The sequence below is a fragment of the Littorina saxatilis genome, linkage group LG2 (assembly GCF_037325665.1).
Source record: "Littorina saxatilis isolate snail1 linkage group LG2, US_GU_Lsax_2.0, whole genome shotgun sequence".
Lineage (NCBI taxonomy): Eukaryota > Metazoa > Mollusca > Gastropoda > Littorinimorpha > Littorinidae > Littorina > Littorina saxatilis.
The window spans coordinates 50389605-50411700 of NC_090246.1; the positions used below are offsets into that span (position 1 = coordinate 50389605).

A 22096-nucleotide genomic window follows, 5' to 3' on the forward strand; every position below is an offset into this window, starting at 1 on the left:
CACACTTATCATTACCGTGACACATTCCGGCGGCAGTACGACACTCAGTCTCCTGGCCTCCTGGCCGCAACTATGTTCCAAAAAACTTTCTTCGCTGCACTGTGTAGTACATGTAAGACAATCCACTGATTGTCGTCGGGACGACCTGACTCAGTGACTGTCAACACGAATTTTGCCAGGCTAGTAACTAGAGTACCCTGTGACACTGAAATCCTATCACCGTGGCTTGTCGGCAACTTTAAAGCCTCCGGTATTTTATCCATAGTTTTGGCCGAAGTAATACGGAAAACTTTGTCAGTCCAATAAAGTCAGGCCCCAATTGCAAATGCCTCCGGACCCTCCCTGGTGGAGGCCGAACGGCGCTCCATACACAAGGCGCTGTTGCGCAAGACTTTTGACCTGCGTAGCTTTCCATTCTGAGCTTGGCCTGGCAGTGTCACGAGGGCGGATACACCCATGACGTAGTGGAGCACGTGAGTATTATTACACTGAAACTCTTTCGCCATATACTGTCCACTTCGCTTTCTAAAAACATAAACCCCACGATAAAGGACAAAAAAGGTTGCTTATGTCTCATACGAAAGTTTTCCGTGTTGCAAGGCTGTCATATGACATTTGAAGAGGTTCAGTCGCTGCACTATTTTTCGTGCGGATTAACATATGACAAAAATAGGGATAAATTGGCAGTCGTTTGGTGAAGAGAATCATTGCACGAAAGCTATCGAGGGCATAGTGGACTGTGGACAGTAAACGTAGTTTAAATTTCCGTGTTTTTCAGGAGTGTAACAAGACAGAAGACTCTCAAAATGGTGGAGGGAGGAATGAAATGCGTGAAGTACCTGCTCTTCGCGTTCAACCTGATCTTCGTGGTGAGTAGAACGTTCTAGTTCAGGGAAAATTTGCGTTAGTGCGTACTTGGTTTTCACAATCTGTGTAGTTCAAAATAAACAGACTTCAATATCGCCATTGGCATTGGTGAACGACCTCGCAAAAAATGGCTTGTAAAATGACAGGTTAAAACAATTGCACGTTAATTTGCTGATATGTACTAAAAATTCAGCCCAGCTAACGAACAGGAAACGATTGGTTCGGCCTGTCGTGATAGTCGGGTTCGTTAATTACGCTACATACGTGTATAGCACAGAGCTCCCAATGTACACGACTTATTTCCTGGTGACACTCCAAAGTTGGCAAATAGCGTGAATGACTCAGCTGACAAAACGAACGTCGCACGTAACAGGCACAAAAGAGCGTCCACGAATAGTTGATTGTATCCTGGTACAAGGGCGGAATCTCGGGTTTATGCATGGTTTATTGGTTGTAACTTGTGTGTATTCATTGTCCCTTTGCCGCCAAGCCTCGCCTCACATTCATTGGGTAGCTAGGTCAGGCCATTTTTAATTTTTTTTCAAAATAGGCATATATATATGATGCTGTGCCAGAACCTGCCTCCTTACAATGGGACACTTGAGGCAAAAATAAAACTGTTTATATTTGTTGTTGGATGTTGCAGCATTAAAGACTGAGGTTTCCTGAATGTGTTTCAAGTTTTAAAAAGATAAATGAAAGCAGCGTTTTTTAGATATTGATCAATAAAGACAGGCACCCGACTGATGTTGGATGTTACACTGGACACAGTACAACTAGCCACAGTATGATAATTACTTGCCAGATATTTCTGAATCTAATCTTTATCATTGACTTAGATGCTGAAATTGACATTCACATCAAATCCAAACCAAAATTCAATTTTATTGTCCCATAAATTCATCTGCTCACTGTGTCCTGTGTAACGTCCGACAGCAAGCAGTACACACACATTTCATTAAAAATGCAACAAACACAGAAATCTTGTCAGAACAAAAATAATCTTATTTAATACATTGTGTACCACATCTAAAACCAGAAACAAAGTGACAAACAGTTTGTAAATATAGTCTGCAGGCTGTTGAGCATGTCAGATGTTACACTTGGTAGATGTAGAACTGAATGGACACAGTTTGTGCTGTGTCCACGTAACGACTGAAAGCCGAGGTCACTCATGCCCGGTACATAGACACGTGTGGACGCAAACACATGGTGTTGCCGCTTCAGTCCGTTTTTGCCGTTGTAGTGTGCATTAAAAAGCTTTAAAAACACTAAAAACTTGCAATTCAGTCGTTATATTATGTCGGACGTTACCAGTACGATGTGCCTGACAAAAAATTATAAACACTCACCTTCTCTCTTCTTTGCCGCCATCTTGGGAAATCAAACACAGAGTGCATTCTGGGTAAAGATGGCTTCCCGAAATAATCTTTCTACCGCGAAAATGTAGAATACCTTTTTTGGAATCTGGATATTTTCGTACGTTACCGTTTGACAAAAAAAAAAGTACTGACCTTTTCAGAGCTGAAAGACTGACTAGCACACGGTCTAATGCTTTTTGTGTGGTAAATTACGTTCAAAGAGTGCAATTTGTAGTCGCCATTAACGTGAATGTTGACGACGGCTCACAGTGGAGTAGCAGACGAACTTTTCGTTCACAAGGCACATTTGACATTATGTGTAACGTCCGAAACCGTTCCTTTTCAATCCTTTTTTTTTTAAGAAATAGTTTGAAATTTTTATTTATTGTGGGACAGATTTGAAGACTTATACTTCATCTACAAACACACACAGTAAGTTATAGGTAAGTCGATGGTAAACAAGCAAACAAGCAAAATCCTGAGTTCCCTTGAAGTGTCCCATTCACACTCACTCGTTTCAACCCACGCATCTCGTTTCTTTCTTTTTTTATTGTCAAACAGAAATGACCATATCTAGCACGGTTATGATTATTATCTCTATGGGTTATGTTTGTCATTAAAAAACATTGGTTTGCCATGAAAGATGCGAACAGATAAAAAAAAATGTAATCAAACTCAGGGGGTGACCGTCAAAGCACGTTTTGGCACAGCGTCATATATCATTGGAAAGGTATTTTAAAGACAAAGACAACGGTAGTAATTAAATTAAAATAGGTCAATTAGGTAACGAGCTACATAGATTTGAAAACGGCACCCGTCAAGTAGGGTGGGGTCAAAAGTTAGCCCTCTGCATTAATCGGTTTTAAACACTACTTGTACCCAATGACTGGGGTCAAAGTGAGCTTTTATATATACCATTAGAAAGGTATTTTAAAGACAAATATTGTGGAAGCAATTACATTTCCATAGGTCAATTAGGTAACGAGCTACATGGATTTGAATAGAGTAACTGTTTAAGAAATGTGTGGTCAAACTTTAGCTTTCGGTACTATTCATTTTAAAACACAAAAGGCACAATAATTTTGATAAAAAAAAAAAAATGTTCAAAGTACTAATGACAATACGTAAAATATCATGTCTACTGAGTAGCATGCTATTGCTAAACATTGATGTATTTTTCTTTTAATGCAATACCATTGAATCTAGAAATGGAGAAAATTAATTTCTTTAAAACTAAAAGTTAGAACATCACAAATTGAGAAAAAAATCACACTGGATAAATTGTATTGCCTGTTATTCCCAAAGAAATGTAAATCACAAGTTTACCTCTAGCTCTACATTAATTTTACTCAACACCAATAGTATCATGTATGTATGTATGTATGTATGTATGTATACTAGGTATGTATGTAGGCATGTATGCATGTGTATTGGTGTGTCGGTGTGTCAGGTGTGCAAGAAAAAAGGGTATTTTTATATCATGGGTTTTATGAATTTTCTTCTTTTATTCTTTTATAGTTATTAATTAATGACCTATATGTGCTGATGACTAATTTAATTTCCTTTGTTGGATCAATAAAATGTTATGAGTTATGAGTTAGTTTGAAAAGTGCAAATTCAGATTAAATCATTGTTTTAAAATCATGCCCAGGGCATTTTTCTCTGAAACAAAATATGTCATTGTTTTAAACTTGGGGAAAAAAATGCTTCTATGTTAAAAGCAAAGAAATAAAAAAGGAATTAAAAATTAATAAATATATAAATAAAAAGAGAAAGAAAACATGCAGCATGCAAATCATATTTTGTGGTGTGACATCAACATGTCACTGTCTCATTCTAAGCAGGTATAGGTACACATAAAAAGAAGGCACATACATGAGTCCAACAGTGACAGTGCAAAAATCCACACAAGAAAGAACACACCATAAAAACAATAATAGTAGCATTAAAGGGGCAATAATTATGTAAAACAAACTCCTTTCATTTACATCTTCTAAAAAGATCTATTTTTTTACTATGTGTACTTCTTTTCCATCTTTAATCTGTAATCCATGTCATATATACAAAGGTTACAGCAGGCCTCAAATCTACTGAGTAGAAGTGGACAGTGTGTCAGTCTTTAGACATTGTCACAAAATGATTGTCATTTCTTTTGGCGGACTAGTGATTTACAACAACAAAATAAATAAATAAATACATAAATAAATAGGTACAATTAAGAAATATCATTTAAAAAAATGTGCCATACTATTGTTTTTACAAGCTTAGTCGAGATGGCGTTTACCGGTAATTTCTGGTATTTTACCGATTGAGATTCGCCAATACCGATAATAAAATGGGTGCTCGGTCAGACGTACCGATTGTTAATTATTTTGACCGGGGGGAAAAGAAATAGTGGAGAGAAAAATCCTTTATAAAGAATCCATGGTCAGTAAGAGAGAGAGAGAGAGAGAGAGACTCGCATGGCTTATTGTGCCATTGTCTCATGGAAAACAAACTGATGAGGCTTGGTGTCACAAGGTCGTGTTAACGAAACGTCAAAAATGAAGAATGCTAAAGCCGGCATGCGATTATACTGAAAAATCACCTACGCACACCAGATCCGCTCTTTGCTCACATATATATTTGAGGTCAGTACTATCTTAACCATGAAGCAAAGATCATTGCTGTTGTTTCTGCCTCCAAGAGGTCAGAAAAGGCCCTTGTCATACACTGAAACTGAAACTGCTTCACGGCCGAAACTGAAAGTGCTTCACGGCCTAGTACGTCAACCGCCTGATGATGCTACGATGGCATAGCAAGTCACTCGGTGATTTTGACATCGGCTCTGCGCGTCAACACTTTTTTGACAACCAGGGGAGAATAACCCAAATTTATTCCACAGAAAACGTCTGCGTGTCGATGGCATTGAGAAACATTGATTTAGTCATTGTTTGCCTTTGGCAGGTTGACTGATTTTCGTGAGAGCATTGTGGTCAGCTCATGATGTCATACCGGTTTGAAAGATATCTAGCGCGATCACTGAATATAAGCTCTTTACAAATTTAAAAATAAAAATAATATTAAAAAACAACATGAACATGCAATTTCCCCAACTGGCCAAGTAGCTAGAACTATCAAGCCAATTATTCTCACTAACACTCCCTCAGCCGGCTCAAGTGAGAAATTGCACAATCACTCATGAACAAGCAAGTACATGTTTACATTTTAACACCAAGTTTGTCAATAATAGTTGATAAAATTAAGTTAACTTTTCTTACAAGAGAAATCGAAAGTAACGAGGGGCGGTAACGAAGACGTGATCAGGGGCGGCTACTCTATGATCTTCAACAATGGCGCCAGATCACGAACACCCCTGTGTCAAAACTACCCATGGAGGCACTAGGAGAAAGCAAATATTGTCATAGTTTCTGGTTTAAATAAGAGATAAATGGCTTAACTATCGATTGACACCCGCTCAAAAATGGCCATATTCACCTAACCAGCGATATTGACCGCCAAAGTGACCCTTGAGTTTGAGAAGCTCGCAGAAATTCTAAAAAAAATAAAAAAAAATGTTACCAAGTCTCACCGTCAGCTTTAGTCATTTTCTGGAACCTTGTCACATGATATGCATACATTATGTTCATTAAACCACATGATCGAGGCAATTTTGCAACGTCACCCAAATCGAGGTCGCCGGAACCGAAAGTAACTATTTTCCGCTCGGTAGGATTTTTCAGAGGAGAATAATGGCACGAATTCGTCATCTAAGTGAGTAATGTGGCATATCAACGGAAAATAAAAGAACTAATCTCTCCAATGAGGTACATTATATACTATTTTACGATCTGTAAGTTGTCTTTAAGAGGCGTCAAAGATTCAATGTTTACATAGGTGACGACGTAAGACTTCCGCTGACTGACTTCCGTTGACCTCGCTACATTGGGTAGGAGTGGGGTAGTGTTGAATTCAATATATATTGCTGCGGTCATATGAGACATTCTCAGAGGTCCTCAAATAGACAGAGAATAGACCCAAGGACTGGCCAAATCTCAAAATGTTTACTCGCCAGCCGGATGAGTAACTTCAAGTAAGTTACTAGCCTGGAAGAAATGTCTCTGGCCTGGTTCATACCACAGTTGATCTATGGTGTTTATATGGCTTGAAATCTCGATAAAAAAAAACAAAAGTATTGTATTTGACCAGAATTTTTATTGTATTGGCCAGTGCTTAATATGTTGCCAGGCGATTTCTACTACTAGTACTAGCCCTGGCGATCGGGTGGACGATTTGGCCATCCCTGGACCCTATCGGTATTTTAAGCTCTCGTGCCCTCTCGCAAACTTCAGAGCATAGCAAAGCATGTGTTACAGCGATCTCGCGCGAGCTACAAAAGCCAAGGTTCAAAGTTCTGGTGACGTTCAAAGAGACATTCAAAGAGTGTCTCGGGTATATCTCGCGAGAGCTGCTCGGATATATAAATATCGATAAGGTCTTTTCGACCTTTAACTTAAAGTTAAAATGATATTATCTAGCACAAAAAAACTTGTCTCTCAACGCCCCAAGGGTTATACATATCAGGTTGGGGGTTGTAAGTATCATTATTATGTGACCACACACCAGGAATCCTTAAAGTGAAGTTGAACATACCGTTACCATGCGGTGAGTGAGTGAGATCTCAATCGTACATACCATTACCATGCGGTGAGTGAGTGAGATGTCAATCGTCACAGTGTCAGTCAGAAAATAATGGTTTTCTTCTTTTGTTTCAGATTGCTGCAATCGCTTTGATTGCAGTTGGTGCTTATGTTCAAATCAAACTGGTGGACTACTATGACTTTTTCGGCAATGAGTACACAGGCCCAGGCATATTGCTTATTATTGTGGGCGTCTTCATCTTCCTGATTGCCTTCTTTGGATGCATGGGCGCCTTGAAGGAAAACTACTGCCTGACCATGAGCGTGAGTATGAAATTATATTCAGGGTCCCATGCTTAGTATCGCTTAATGTTCGATACAGCCTCATTGTCATATTCTTACAGGGCTCCCCACTGATGTCCTGTGACCAGATCATGGCAGTGGTGCAGTTTTGCTAAAACAAAGCACCTGTAGGCTTTCTTAATCCTTGTTATGAGCAATGTGACACGCAAGTCTGTCTGACTGTACATGTATGCCAATTGCCATACAGTAGGATAAGACTTGTGGACGAATTTGATCCACAACAAAACTCACGTTAATGTATACAAGCAAAGTTTACTGTCAGCGTCGCGATAAAATGTCCAGGGGACATAATCATGTCCAGGAGACATAATCATTGTCTGAGTCTGCTTTCTGTGAATTTAGATAGAAAATAATCACTTCAGCAAAGAAAAATGAGTTCCTCTCAATCGTGATGGCTCAGTGATGGCGCTAGTATTTTTTCAAACCGGTACGCAAACCTTGATGCAAACAGTCCAGAAAAAAACAACGTAGTCTGGTCATTGGAACCAGTAAGAGTCCAACTCAGAGTACTGGTTTTGTTGTTTTACCTGTGAAAAAAACGGTAGTTCTAAAAATTAACCGGTAAGTAATACCGGCAGCCATTTTTGTTCCGATATTTTCTCATTTCAACCGGTAATGCCAATTCTGAAGACTGTCTTTTCTCTTCAGTTGTATGGAGTTTGAATATAACTTTTATGAGTGCAGATATTTTAGCCTTTAAAAACTTCAGATTAATCTATTGCAAAACTTTTCTCTTGGTCTTAGTACTCTTACTCTATAAATTTGTTTTGTGAGATCCTCAGATCATATTCATAGACTTTTTTCAACTGTGCCAAACAGCCCATTTGTTGGCGTGTGTTGCATTGACAGCACATATTTCATTCTCAGGCCTTAATCATTCACAAGTTTTCATAGTGTTTCGCACGAGGAAAAATCTGTATGCAGTGCTGCCTATGCCATAATTTGTTCTGCCGCTGTAGCATTCTAATGGCTCGCCATTGAGTCTTCCTTGCCCCTGGAGCAATTTTTTGATTAGTGCTTTTGTGAACAAACAATTAACAAGTGGCTCTATCCCATCTCCCCCCCTTTCCCCGTCGCGATATAACCTTCGTGGTTGAAAACGACGTTAAACACCAAAGAAAGAAAGAGTCTTCCTTGATCAATTCAAAAAGAGCATATGCTGCTGTGTGACCTTTATGACGAGTGATTTACTAATTGCTGTGACAATTTATTTCCACAGTTTGCTGTGTTGCTGGCTGTGGTTTTCATCCTGATGATTGCTGGTGGAATTGCTGCATACGTCCTCCGCAATGAGGTCAGTAAGCTGGCAGTCATTCTCTGGGACTGTTAGTGGAAGTGAATATAATTCTTATAGAGCTCTACATGTGATATAAATAATAAGCTTGGCTATGTTCAGTAGAATAAATATGCATGTATTTATTTCCTGTTCTGCAAAGAAAGCTGACTCAGTAACTGACTTGTGTCCATGTGTCAGTACTGTTTGTGTTTGAAATGTCAAAGGTTCATGGTAAAATGAATAGGCTTGGGAGTACAGCCAAACGGTGTTTACTTATTAAGCAGGGTTATGCATTGATTCAGTGAATGCAAACATTTTTTCATTGGTGGTAGTGTGAGCTATGGCACAATTGTTCAATCACAATGTTTACAGTATAACAGTCTTACTCACACAGTTGATGTGTTGGTTTAGTCTTTACTGCTCAAGGTCAGTATCAGATGTTATCACAGTGTAGATGGCTTATCTATTCTACGTCCATCAGTGAGCTGCTCCAATTACACACCATCCACTCCCTAAGTCTGTCATGCCTATACTGATTGGCTCACTTTAAAAATGTGTTGTCAAAGTGATGTAGTGAAATTGTTTAAGCTATTTTTTTCCAATTCTGCTTTAACTAAGTCACTTCTCTGTTTGATGTTTATGATCAACATGTTTGTCTCTGGTCGACAAGGGTTAGAAACAGCGACACATTTGAAACACATGTTTGATTGTTTGAGACAGTTTTTGATGTGTTTTTAACCTTTAATTTTCGTGAGGTGTGTGATTGGCTGCAGCTAGTCAACGCATGTCCTTGGACTGACATGAAGCGGTCGGGGGGGGGGTTCATTGGAGCAGGTTTCTTTGATCATAGGACTCCTAATAGGAGGCACTTTTTACTATTTTAGTGCCTGGTTTTGATTGTCAGTTTTGCTATTTCCCCAAATCACAGATTGAGAATGAGGTGACCGAGACCTTGGAGAAAGCTCAGGATAACTACGGCAAGCCTGGGCATTCCGGTGTTACAAAGACCTGGGACAAGCTTCAGCGTGAGGTATGTATAGTCTCTTTGTTTATTTTTCATTCCCATGGTATGTTTCTTCATGAGCCAAGCAGTGTGAGGGCTTTAACCTTTTAACTACCATACCGCCCGTCTTCCGCCATTGCCGCTATTCCGATACCGCCCCTCGCCGGTGTAGCGTCTGTTGCGGTTGTTGTGCGCGAGCAGTAGTAATAAGACGGTTGCAAATGCATTGTGGGATTGTCTCACTTCCGCCTTGTTTTTTTCCCATGTGCTTTCGATCTCTGTGAGAGTTACGATCGATCTTTTTTCACCAAATCTTTTGGGCGCTTGGTGCCGACATGGATTCAGATGACAGTGATCCTGATTTCATGACTATGCTTGATTATCTCCACGAAAATAGACATCAATTAGAAGATTCTGGCTTCGACATCAGCATTTCTGTGAACACTGCTGATCTGACCTACTTTGATCGTTCAATGAATATCAACAAGTGACAGCGAAACGGATGATATACCGGAGCAACAAGTAAGCGTAATTTTTCAACTTTATTGACAGGTAAACAGGTAGATAAATCATGATAACACTGCGACATACATACCACCAAGAAGAAGAACACACACTCTTTGAAGTTTGATCCCTATCCAATAACATACCAATTTTTTTTATCAATCTGACAAAGAGAAACTGAGTAATAATAATTTAAACACGCATACCCGTTTTTGACCGTCTCTGCTCAAAATAACTTGGGAGCTGAGGGATTCTACAGAACAATAAACTTGGTAGTTAAAAGGTTAAAGTGACATGACCTGGCAAAATACTGTCTCTCATCGCCCCAAGAGCTAAACAGTTCAAAGTTGGGTGTTGTGATTATGTGACAACACACCACAGGCATGGGAATTGTCCGCGAAATTGCGGATTTCCGCGAAAAGGAAATTACGTTTCAGCGAAAATAAAAAATTGTCTGCGGCAAAGAAAAGGTAAATTAAATTATATATTATTGTCTCTCTATCCATTATTTGCTTACACGAGAACTATCAAAATAATTGGTCTAAAGAACTAAAATTCATTTTCCTTCAGGGGGACTATCCCTGCACCTCTGCCTATTTTCAGAGTTTTTTTCTATTTTGGAATTCCCATGCCTGACACCAGGAATCCCTTCAAATAAGTGTTTAAGCACTGAGTTACTCAAATTAAATAACATATTCTTACTCCGAATCACATTAGCATTGAGTCACTTGAGATGCTTATCACTGAAAAACGCTTACCCGGCTAAAATTTTTAAAGGGAAGCAACCCCATCACCAAAACGAAAGTGAAAGTAGCTTTGGTAATGGGCCAGCACACTGGGAGTTACCTCCCATACAGGTATGTGCCACGTCACTTCCTCCAGAAACACCCACCAATTTTCATACGACGTTTTCACCTCGGAGAGGACGGTCACTTTTAGAACGCTCTGTGGCTGACCTTGTGTGTTTGAGTGACACCCGTCGGCCACGTTACCCAGCTTTTCTGCTCGCCTTGCCTACAGTTTGGTGAGCTCGTTCCCGTTTGTTGTTTGTGTTTGCGCTGTTTTTTCGTTACTGTACGTTGTCCGTTTTTTGCGGACTTGTGTGTCAGTGACTTGCGTGTTTCGCCATTTTGTTGTGTGAGTTAGTTTTGCTAGCTCGTGTGACTTTGTTTGTAGCTCTACGTGCCTCTGTCTTTTTGGCAAGTGTAGCTATTGTTTTTTGTTGACGCGAAAGTGTGTGGGTTTACTGAGTTTTTCAGTCGTTTAGACTTACGTTTCAGTAAATTTTTTCGCGTTGCCACGTGTTGTTGACTTGTGTGTCAGTGACTTGCGTGTTTCTCCATTTTGTTGTGTGAGTTAGTCTACTAGCTCGTGTTACTTTGCTCGTAGCTCTGCGTGCCCCTTTTCTGTGTTGGGCAAGTGTAGCTATAGTTTTTTGTTGACGCGAAAGAGTGTGTGTTTACTGTGTTTTCAGTCGTTTAGACTTACGTTTCAGTAAATTTTTTCGCGTTACCACGCGTTGTTGACTTGTTTGTCAGTTACGTGCGTGTTTCTGCATTTTGTTGTGTGAGTTAGTTTTAACTCGTGTGACTTTGTTTGTAGCTCTACGTGCCTCTGTTTTTGTTGGGCAAGTGTAGCTATCGTATTTTGTTGACGCGAAAGTGTGTGTTTTTTACTGAGTTTTCAGTCGTTTAGACTTACGTTCAGTAGAATGTTTTCGTGTTGTTTACATGGATTTGACAGCATGTCTGATTCAGACAAGCGCTGTGGCAAGTCGGATCCCAAGGGGTCATTTAAGCCTTAGGCTTCTTCTTAAGCAGTTTTACTTGTACAGACCAAGAACGTAACACTTTGTTGTCTGTACCTATTTCGGCGCCTAGCGCTGTTACTAATTCTGCTATCTTTTGCGGCGCCTAGCGCTACTGTTATGTCTGCTCCGGTCTCTACTACGGAGACTTCGTCCTCGTTGTTAGCACCTGTGCAGGGTGCGTTGGTTCCTTTCTGTTTAAGACACTGGTTCCGGAAATCCGCAGCTTGGTGCAGGCAGAGTTCCAGCGTTCCGTCGCCAGTAGTTTGGCGTTTCCGGCATCTGGCAGTGACGTCCGGGCGTTGGCTTCCGTGTCTTTGCCTTCCATTTCCGGTTTGGAGCAGCGTCCTCCCTCTTCAGCTGCGGCTGGTAAGCAGAGCTGGTCCGATAGCCCTCGTGAGGCGCCTGGACGTTCTCTCTCGGGAGACAGCTCTTTCGCATCGGGTCACGACCGATACCATGCTGATCTTTCATTTCCGGCGATAACCTACGAGGCCCCGGATTTGATCGAACAGCGGCGGCAGTCGGTTTCGGCTGCCGCATTTCCGGCACTTGCCGGAAGTGATGATCCGTCCGCTCCGGCACGCTACGGCGGTCGCGGCAGGATGGAGTATTCACTGACTTCCGGTCCTTCCGGATCGCGAAGTCAACCAGTGCAGCCTTCGCTTCCGCATTGCGCGGTTCCGTTGGCTACACTACCGGCTCTCGCCGGAAGTGATGATCCGTCCACGCAGGCACGCTACGGCGGCTGCGGCAGGATGGAGTATTCACTGACTTCCGGTCCTTCCGGATCACGAAGTCAATCAGTGCAGCCTTCACTTCCGCATTGCGCGGTTCCGACGGCTACACTTCCGGTTTCGGCCGGACACGCTGCTTCCTCTTCTGGTGCTTCCTTCCGGATACCAGTGGGTGGATTCCAGCGTACGCCTTCCGGCCAGTTAGTGCCTAGGCTTGAGCAGGCTTCACTCCACTCTGATGGGGGAGTGACGTCAGCTCATCCAGCTCCGGCTTTTGCGGATGGTCGTCCTGCCTACCCTTTACCTTCACAAGGTTCTGGGCTGCAGGATGATGTTCGTGCACAGGCATTTCCGGTTTCCGGTTTGCCAGGGCATGCTTCTGCTTCAGGAACTGGTGTTTTTGGTTTCAGTGCAGCTTTCGCTTCCGCATTGTGCGGTTCTGTCAGCTGCATTACCGGCACTCGCCGGAAGTGATGATCCGTCCACGCAGGCACGCTACGGCGGCTGCGGTAGTATGGAGTATTCACTGACTTCCGGTCCTTCCGGATCACGAAGTCAACCAGTGCAGCCTTCAATTCCGCATTGCGCGGTTTCGTCGGCTACACTTCCGGTTTCGGCCGGACATGCTGCTTCCTCATCTGGTGCTTCCTTCCGGATACCAGAGGGGGGATTCCAGCGTACGCCTTCCGGCCATTTAGTGCCTAGGCTTGAGCAGGCATCACTCCACTCTGATGGGGGAGTGACGTCAGCTCTTCCAGCTCCGGTTTTTACGGATGGTCGTCCTGCCTACCCTTGCCTTCACAAGGTTCTGGGTTGCAGGATGATGTTCGTGCACAGGCATTTCCGGGTTCCGGTTTGCCAGATTAGCTTGCCCACTCAGAGCCAGAGCTGGCTAGCGTCTTTTGCACTCCCTAGGGCTACCCTTCCGGTTCCCCGGGAATTGCTACCTCTTCTGGCTAAACCGATCAAGCTTGATCCGGTTCTGCCGGTCTCTGAGGCTTCCCTCCTCTCTGCTGAGGAGGTTGGACGTCGGCAGATCGAACTGTCCTCCGTTGCGGAGACGCTTGTTCGGACTCTGTCTTGGGCATTGACCGATTCGCTGGTTCCTTTCACTCTCAGTGAAGAACAAAATGCGGACAATTTCTCGCGCTTTTGTCCGCCTTGGCCAAGGTCAATGAGGAACAATTGCGTCTTTCCTCCCTACAGTACACCCAAGCGGTCCTCTGTAGGAGGGATCTCTTCCTCTCGCGGTCCCAGTTCACGGAGCCGGCTACTAGGGAGACCTTGAGAGTCTCCCCGGTCTCAGAGGAATCTCTCTTCTGTTCTCTGGCAATGGATGCCAGACAGAAGGAGATTCAGTCGAACAAGGACAGTCAGTTCTTCGACTTCACTCTGCAGGGGGTGAAACAGTCTAAGCCTTCTAAGCAAAAGCAGGCTCAGATATTGTCGAACCCCAAGCCAGCTCAGAAGCGGCAGGCTCTGCCGTTCGCTCGCGGCGGGAAGAAGAGGACGGCTTCGGGGAGGGGGTGTGGCGGCTCTGGGAGTAAGCCACACCCCCAATGAAGCGCTCCCGATCTCACCCCCCTCCCGCCTTCCAACTTGGTGATGGCGGGAGGCCCCTCCCGTGCGCTTTCTCGTTGGATGTCGGTAGTAGACAGCCAATGGATTGGGGGAGTGGTGAGATCGGGCTTCCGCCCGCTCTGGCGGGAGGAAAAGGCGCCTCTTTCCCGAGTGCCGCCGCGGTTCAAGCCCCTCTTCTCGCAGGAAGCACGTTCCGTCTGGCAGTCGGTGATTGCCTTCCTGGAGCAGAAGGGTGCGGTGGAGAGAGTTCGGGTCCATAGCTCCCTGGGATTTAAGGGCGTCTTTTCGCCGTTCCCAAAGCGTCAGGAGGAGGGCGTCCCGTGTTGGATTTATCTCTCCTCAACACTTTCTTGAGTGAGATAAAAGTCAAGATGGAGACGCCAGCCTCTGTCCGAGACTCTCTCCGCCCAGGAGACTGGGTGACCTCGATCGATCTCATGGCTTCGTTTCCGGTGGGGAGATCAGATCTACCAGTTTCGCGCACTCCCTTTCGGGCTGTCCCTCGCACCATGGATTTTCACCATGGTGGTGAGACAGGTCTGCGCACTGGTGAGGTCCTAGGGTATCCGCCTGCGGGTTTATCTGGACGACTGACTCGTCATGAACCAGTCCCAGAGCGGCTGTTCGCAAGATACCCTGATGGTTCTTCGAGAATCCAACTTGTTGGGGTTCTCGATCAACCGGGCAAAGTCGGAGCTGACCCCGTCACAGACATTCACTTATCTGGGGATGTCTTTCGACACGGTCGCGTGGACTGTCCAGCCTTCTCAGAGAAGGGTGGACAAGCTCCAAGCTCAGATTCGCTCCACTTTGCCTCTCCTGATGGCTTCCATCCGTCTGGACTTGGTGGCTCGCTCGCATAGAGCGTCCACCTCGTCAGTTTATGCTTCCCACTGGAAGGCATGGACTGCCTGGTGTTCAGCTACAGGGGTGAGTTCGGTGGCTCCGCGTTCTTTTCAGGTCACCAACCGCCTCTTTCATGTCTTCGCAGGGCGCCTCAGGCTCCTCGTTGAGGGTCCGGCGCTTCGCTATCTCGGCGACTCTTAAGCAGATCGGTCGGTCTGTTCGAGTCGGGGGAGTTATAGCTGCAGTCATTAAAGGGGCTGCTCTTTAGGAAGCTAAAGCTCGTTTGCCCGCTCCCAAGTGGGACTTGTTTTTAATCCTGGAATTCCTACGTTCTGCGGATTTTGAGCCTTTGAGCGAGGCCATTCTGTTCAATGTCACTCGCAAAGCGCTGGTTCTTCTTTTGTTGGCAACGGCCCGACGGGGTAGCGAGGTCCACGCCCTGTCGGGTCAGCCTGGAGTTATCTCCTTTGAGTCGGTCGGTTCCGCATCTGTGCGTTTCCAGCCCGATTTACTGGCCAAGAATCAGTCCCCGGGGCAGGCCTCTCCGCTGGTTAGAGTCAAGGCTCTGATCAGCGCGTTGGCCCTGGATGACCTTGATTCGGTCAATTGCCCTGTGAGGGCTCTTCGTCTGTACTTAGCCCGGACTCAGCCGTTTCGGTCTAGTTCTCAGAAGTTGCTGTTTATCTCGCACTTTTCTAGGCGCGAGTAAGATTTGTCGAAGGTTTCGTTGGCCCGGTGGGTGTCTTCGCTCATTAAGCAAGCTTATGAGTGGAGTCACACAAAGAGGGGGGGGGGGGGTCATGCCCTCCTTGCCACTTGACTCGGCCTGAGCCCATGAAATGAGGGCGTGGGCATCCTCTCTGGCAGTTCTGCGCTCCAGATGTCTAGAGGAGGTGCTGACAACTGCGTTTTGGCGTTCTGAAGATGTTTTCATAAACTTTTATCTTCGGTACGTCTCGGCTCTTCGACAGGATGGCTCCAGAGGCCTCCCAGCTCTCATAGCAGCAGGTCAGTTCCTGTCCAGAACTTGATGGTGAGTTTTGATTCATTTCTAGCCCACCGCCTTGTTGATGTTATCTGCTAATGTGATTCGGAGTAAGAATATGTTATTTAATGGAAAATTTCCTAGATAAATTTTCATTTAATTAATATACTTACCCGAATCACATACTGTATTCCCTCCCGCCTGCCCCGCTTATGATGTTAAGTTTCTTTAACGTCGTATGAGAATTGGTGGGTGTTTCTGGAGGAAGTGACGTGGCACATACCTGTATGGGAGGTAACTCCCAGTGTGCTGGCCCATTACCAAAGCTACTTTCACTTTCGTTTTGGTGATGGGGTTGCTTCCCTTTAAAAATTTTAGCCGGGTAAGCGTTTTTCAGTGATAAGCATCTCAAGTGACTCAATGCTAATGTGATTCGGGTAAGTATATTAATTAAATGAAAATTTATCTAGGAAATTTTCCATTCAAAACGGCTGTGTTTTGAGTTAGAATTCCAGACTAATTTTTTAGTGATGCCTTTTTGTGCCAGTCATAATTTTCGTCCAACAGAGTTCGTTTTGGGTGTTGAATAGATGACAAAACAAAAGAACGTTCTTGGACTTAATGTGTAAGCGTTCTATTTATCAAATCCAAATGCTGTGTTTGGTAGTCTTTTCAGGCCGTGATATTCTCTGAGTGTTTTAGCACCACATGGCACGGAACATGCATGTGTTTGCTAGACTATATAGGTTTGACTGCCTTGATCTAACGGTTTTAATCTGCTTTGGTGAATGGATATCAATCAGGACCTGGACGGGCGCAGTGTTGTAGTGGATAAGACATCGGCCTCCTAATCGGAAGGGCGTGAGTTCAAATCCCGGCCACAGTCGCCTGGAGGGTTAAGGGTGGAGATTTTTCTGATCTCCCAGGTCAACTAATGTGCACACCTGCTAGTGCTTTATCCCCCTACGTGTGTACATGCAAGCACAAGACCAAGTGCGCGTTGAAAAGATCCTGTAATGTTTAGAGTTCGGTGGGTTATCTTATAGAAACACGAAAATACCCCAAAACATAAGTGAACGTGCGAGTACAGAGGAAAAAACAAGTCGCGTAAGGCGAAATTACTACATTTAGTAAAGCTGTCGAACTCACAGAATAAAACTGAACCCCCTGCATTTTTTCACCAAGACCGCATACTAGTAGTTTCGTCAGTCCACTGCTCGTGGCAAAGGCAGTGAAATCGACAAGCCAGAATAGTGCGGTAATGGTCGCGCTCAGCGGGATAGCACGCTTTTCTGTGCCTATCTTCGTTTTAACTTTCTGAGCGTGTTTTTAATCCAAACATATATCTATATATCTTTGGAATGAGAAACCGACAAGGAATAAGATGAAATTGTTTTTAAATCGATTTCGGACATTTTATTTTAATCATAATTTTTATATTTTTGATTTTCAGAGCTTGTTTTATACTCGAATATAACATATTTATATGTTTTTGGAATCAGAAAATGATGCAGATTTAGATGAACGTAATTTTGGATCGTTTTGAAAAAAAAAAATTTTAATTACAATTTTCAGATTTTTAATGACCAAAGTCATTAATAAAGTTTTAAGCCTCCAAGCTGAAATGCAATACCAAAGTCCGGCCTTCGTCAAAGATTGCTTGGCCAAAATTTCAATCAATTTTATTGAAAAAATGAGTGTGTGACCAGACCTGTTTACCAGTACGATTTGGGCGTATTTTGTACGCCAAATTATTATCGGTACGCAAATACGCGACACACACAAAATACGCCTAAAAAAAAAAAGTCTAGAATACGTTTTCCGGTGTTGGTGTGCTGATTACGGAATGGTACAACTGATACCGGTTTCGGTCGAAGGGAGATAAGCATGACAGCAAATCTTCAGCTGTGGAAACCTTGTTCAGTTGTTGGCACATGCGATCGTCTGGACAATTGTGGCAAAATGAAGCGGAAAAATGTGCCAGTTTTGGATGACTGTACCAAGTCTAAACAGCAGAAGCAGCAGATTTTCTTGGAGAAATATAAAAAAGAGCCAGGAATTGTGGAGTCTACTATGGGGAAAAGTTATGCACACTGAAAGTATTGTAAATCAGATTTCTCCGTTGCCCATGCTGGGAAATATGACATCGAACGACACTGCAGTTCCAAAACTCACCTGGACAAGGTTGCTGCAAAGAAATCCGCTGAAAGCTGCCAAGGAATTATGAAGTTCATTCCCGCAAAGCAAATCCTGCCAGAACAAAAGGCTGTAGTCCGCGCTGAAGCAATGTTTTCTGAGATGATTGTAAAAATGAACTTGCCACTGTCAACCGCAGATGTTATTTCACGAACTTCATCTTTTCATTATCAATCTGTTTGGAAGACACTGGTTATAATGCTATAAACTGACAGGTAAATAAAATTGTTTCATTCCTGTTGTATTGGAAGGAGTTAAATTATGAAGGTGTTCACAAGACATGCTATTCTTACACAAGAATTCTTGCACCCACGCGTACATTTTCCCTAGCCCATATGGCTTTGCTTGCAAAGTACACCAACTTTTTGAAAAATACACTCAACTTTTTGGGAAAGTACTCTTGCCTCGGGTTTAGGGTAAACAGGTCTGTGTGACAGTGCCGCCTTAACTTTTACAAAAAGCCGGATATGACGTCATCAAAGACATTTATCCAAAAAAAGAAAAACGTCTGGGGATATCATACCCAGGAACTCATGTAAAATTTAATAAAGATCGGTCCAGTAGTTTACTCTGAATCGCTCTACACATACACCACGACCCTCGTCTCGATTCCCCCTCTATGTTAAAACATTTACAGTAGTACGACCCCCCTGTTTACGATCACCCCCTTTTTGCGACTGATTTTTCTACCACGGATGCGTTCTACTATATAATGAACCCCCAGTGAACGACTCACCCCAAAACAAGACTTACGACCGAGCTTTTGTGGATGAATTACGACTTTCGCGCATTTTCAGTCGAGCAGACGAAAACACAACATGCGGCTCTCGTGCAACTACCGCGAGAAAAGAAAACAAGTCGCGTAAGGCGAAAATACAATATTTAGTCAAGTAGCTGTCGAACTCACAGAATGAAACTGAACGCAACGCAACGCAGCAAGACCGTATACTCGTAGCATCGTGACTCCACCGCCCGTGGCAAAGGCAGTGCCCGTGGAATTGACAAGAAGAGCGGGGTATTCGTTGCGCTGAGAAGGATAGCACGCTTTTCTGTACCTCTCTTCGTTTTAACTTTCTGAGCGTGTTTTTAATCCAAACATATCATATCTATATATTTTTGGAATCAGGAACCGACAAGGAATAAGATGAAAGTGTTTTTAAATTGATTTCGAAAAAAAAATTGATAATAATTTTTATATATTTAATTTTCAGAGCTTGTTTTTAATCCGAAATTGGAATCAGCAAATGATGGAGAATAAGATAAATGTAAATTTGGATCGTTTTATAAATTTTTATTTTTTTTTACAATTTTCAGATTTTTAATGACCAAAGTCATTAATTAATTTTTAAGCCACCAAGCTGAAATGCAATACCGAAGTCCGGGCTTCGTCGAAGATTACTTGACCAAAATTTCAACCAATTTGGTTGAAAAATGAGGGCGTGACAGTGCCGCCTCAACTTTCACGAAAAGCCGGATATGACGTCATCAAAGACATTTATCAAAAAAATGAAAAAAACGTTCGGGGATTTCATACCCAGGAACTCTCATGTCAAATTGCATAAAGATCGGTCCAGTAGTTTAGTCTGAATCGCTCTACACACGCACACACACACGCACACACATACACCACGACCCTCGTTTCGATTCCCCCTCGATGTTAAAATATTTAGTCAAAAACTTGACTAAATATAAAAAACGAAATCTCGCGCGCGCGAGATCCTAATACATCCGGTTTTCCTCTGTACGCTATCTTGTCACGACGACTTGTTGACAAACGAAGATTCGCGAAAGAAAGAGAAAAGCGCCGACTCTTGAGGAGAGAGCTAATAAAGTAATCGCTAATCAAGCGAAATGGCAATCCGCGCCGACTTCCTTAGAGTCGGTAAGACGCAAATCCTGTGTATCGTCAATGAGAAGGACTCGGTGTTATCGAGATGGCGAGAAGGATAGTGAAGCGAAAGTACGCAAAGAGAGGTGCCTGTACGAAAACCTCAACGATCGTGTATGGGAAAAGTTTAGCGATGCAAGGCGAAGAAACATTCATGTGAGCGGAAAGATAATTCGGGAGAAAAGTCGTTATGCTTTCTATCGAGTTAGGACATTCGGATTTTACTGGTTGCGCCACAATGTCAAATGTGCTTCACTCAGCGGGGAGCGAGCATTACGCCATGAGTAAATTTTCTTTGAAATTTGAGTTAAAGTTGTTCTGCTGTAATGTGTTTGGGTGTGTGTGTGTTATGACAGTAAACTGCAACCGTGTGTTACAAGTGTGTAAACATGACATTGCATAACAGTACGTACACTGCAACCAAATTCATGACCGCCCGGGCCAAAAACTCAAACCCCCATTTTAAGACCCCCCCCCCCTTTTTACGACCTAATTTTCAAGGTTTTTCCAAAGTCGTAAATAGGGGGTTCTACTGTAGTCAAAACTTGACTAAATGTAAAAAAGAAGAATTAGGATGAAATGATATGACAGTGACACTTTGGAAAAAGTCATTGTAACTGGAAGTGTTCTTAGCTAAGCCCCCCCCCCCCAAAAAAAAGTCTGTTTACGGTATCCCGACCGACCCTATTTTTTCGCGCGACCCTTGACTTTTTTTTGCATTTGGAACAAAACAAAAAAAAAACGACCTACCGACCCTATTTGTTTTGCCTATGTTACCATAAACAGACTTTTTTGTGTGTGTGCCTAATAATGGTCAGTCTTATGTCATAACAGTGAGGTGGGTATAATATAGAGGCACAAAGTTCTAAGAAATAGAAGGGGAAATAAACTGCCAGAGAAAGATGCGTACTCGTAATAATGAGGGAGCAGTGGTCTGTGTGAGGAACTTTAGACAGGCTGTGTTGTCTTGAAGAACTGAGGCAGGTTGATAATTATGTCATTCAACTCGTGGTCAGTAATTGGGTGTAAATGCTGAAGACTTTGAAGTCTCACGTGACCCATTCCTCTTGGACTTGTGGGAGATAAAATTGCATAATTATGACAAGCTTACCTATAAGTTAGTGAAGTCTATATTGAATTGTAGTTTTATCAACCACATTGTGGTCGATAGTACTATACCTAGACTTGACTTGCTCAGGTAAGCTCATCATAATTATGCAATGTGTCTTTGTTTATCACTTTGCTCGTAGTTCATAGTGTGTGGTACATAAGAAATTGAAATCAGATTTATGTTCACAGACACTGCACAGACAAGTGATTCATCATTCACGATTTGCCCAGCTAAATTTTCACTTGCTGTTGGCAATGGGGAAAGGGTATTTTTGCGTTTAAGGGCAAATATAGAAGGAAAACACTCCGTGCCGAGCAAATGTGTCCGTACATGTCAGGTGTCCGCTCACGTCGGGGGCCGTACATTGCAGGGACTGCTGTAGAGAGAATACTACATGGCTTGCTGTGTCATACAGGCCTGAAAGTGGCGAGTATTTTACTCTGTAAATGGCGAGTAGAATTGTTAATCAAGTCGCCAAAGGCGAGTAAAGTTGCTGAGACACTGAATGGAAATGGTTGGTTTTGCAAATAAAATTTGCTCTCAGGCTAGTAAATTATGAGAAGTACTAGCCAAAGGCGAGTGCCCCATTTTGTGGAATTTCAGCGCTGTCATACCAGATTTACACGATTTAAAAAAAAAATTGAACTGCAAGCGAAAGCGAGCTGTTCACTATTTGAAAAAGTAACGAGTGTAAATCTGGTAGGAAACAGCAAGCCATGTAGTATTCTGTTTATCCTACATACTGTACTTACGTGTATTTGACTCAAAACGTCCCGCAGTTGAGGCAGCCAAATTGAAGACGCTTGTTTTGGAACCACCATCTCTTCTAAAGCCTTGTACAATCCATTACGTCAAAGCAAAGAAACGTCACTCTCGAAAGTGTGGCGTGACATGTTAGTTCTAAAAATTCCTCTTCTGAAATGACGTTTGTCTCAGTGACTTTGGCATCATA

At 43.0% G+C, this 22096-nt stretch overlaps 1 protein-coding gene across 1 annotated transcript in view; it reads left to right on the forward strand.

Moving 5' to 3' along the window:
• The first annotated feature begins 649 nt into the window (after nucleotides 1–649).
• LOC138959170 (CD63 antigen-like) overlaps nucleotides 650–22096 on the forward strand; it is a 28130-nt gene continuing 6683 nt past the window's right edge. The window contains exons 1-4 of the mRNA XM_070330548.1: nucleotides 650–869; nucleotides 6983–7171; nucleotides 8430–8504; nucleotides 9415–9516. Coding sequence (XP_070186649.1) covers nucleotides 807–869; nucleotides 6983–7171; nucleotides 8430–8504; nucleotides 9415–9516 — 429 coding nt within the window. The 5' untranslated portion in view covers nucleotides 650–806. The remainder of the gene's footprint in view (nucleotides 870–6982; nucleotides 7172–8429; nucleotides 8505–9414; nucleotides 9517–22096) is intronic.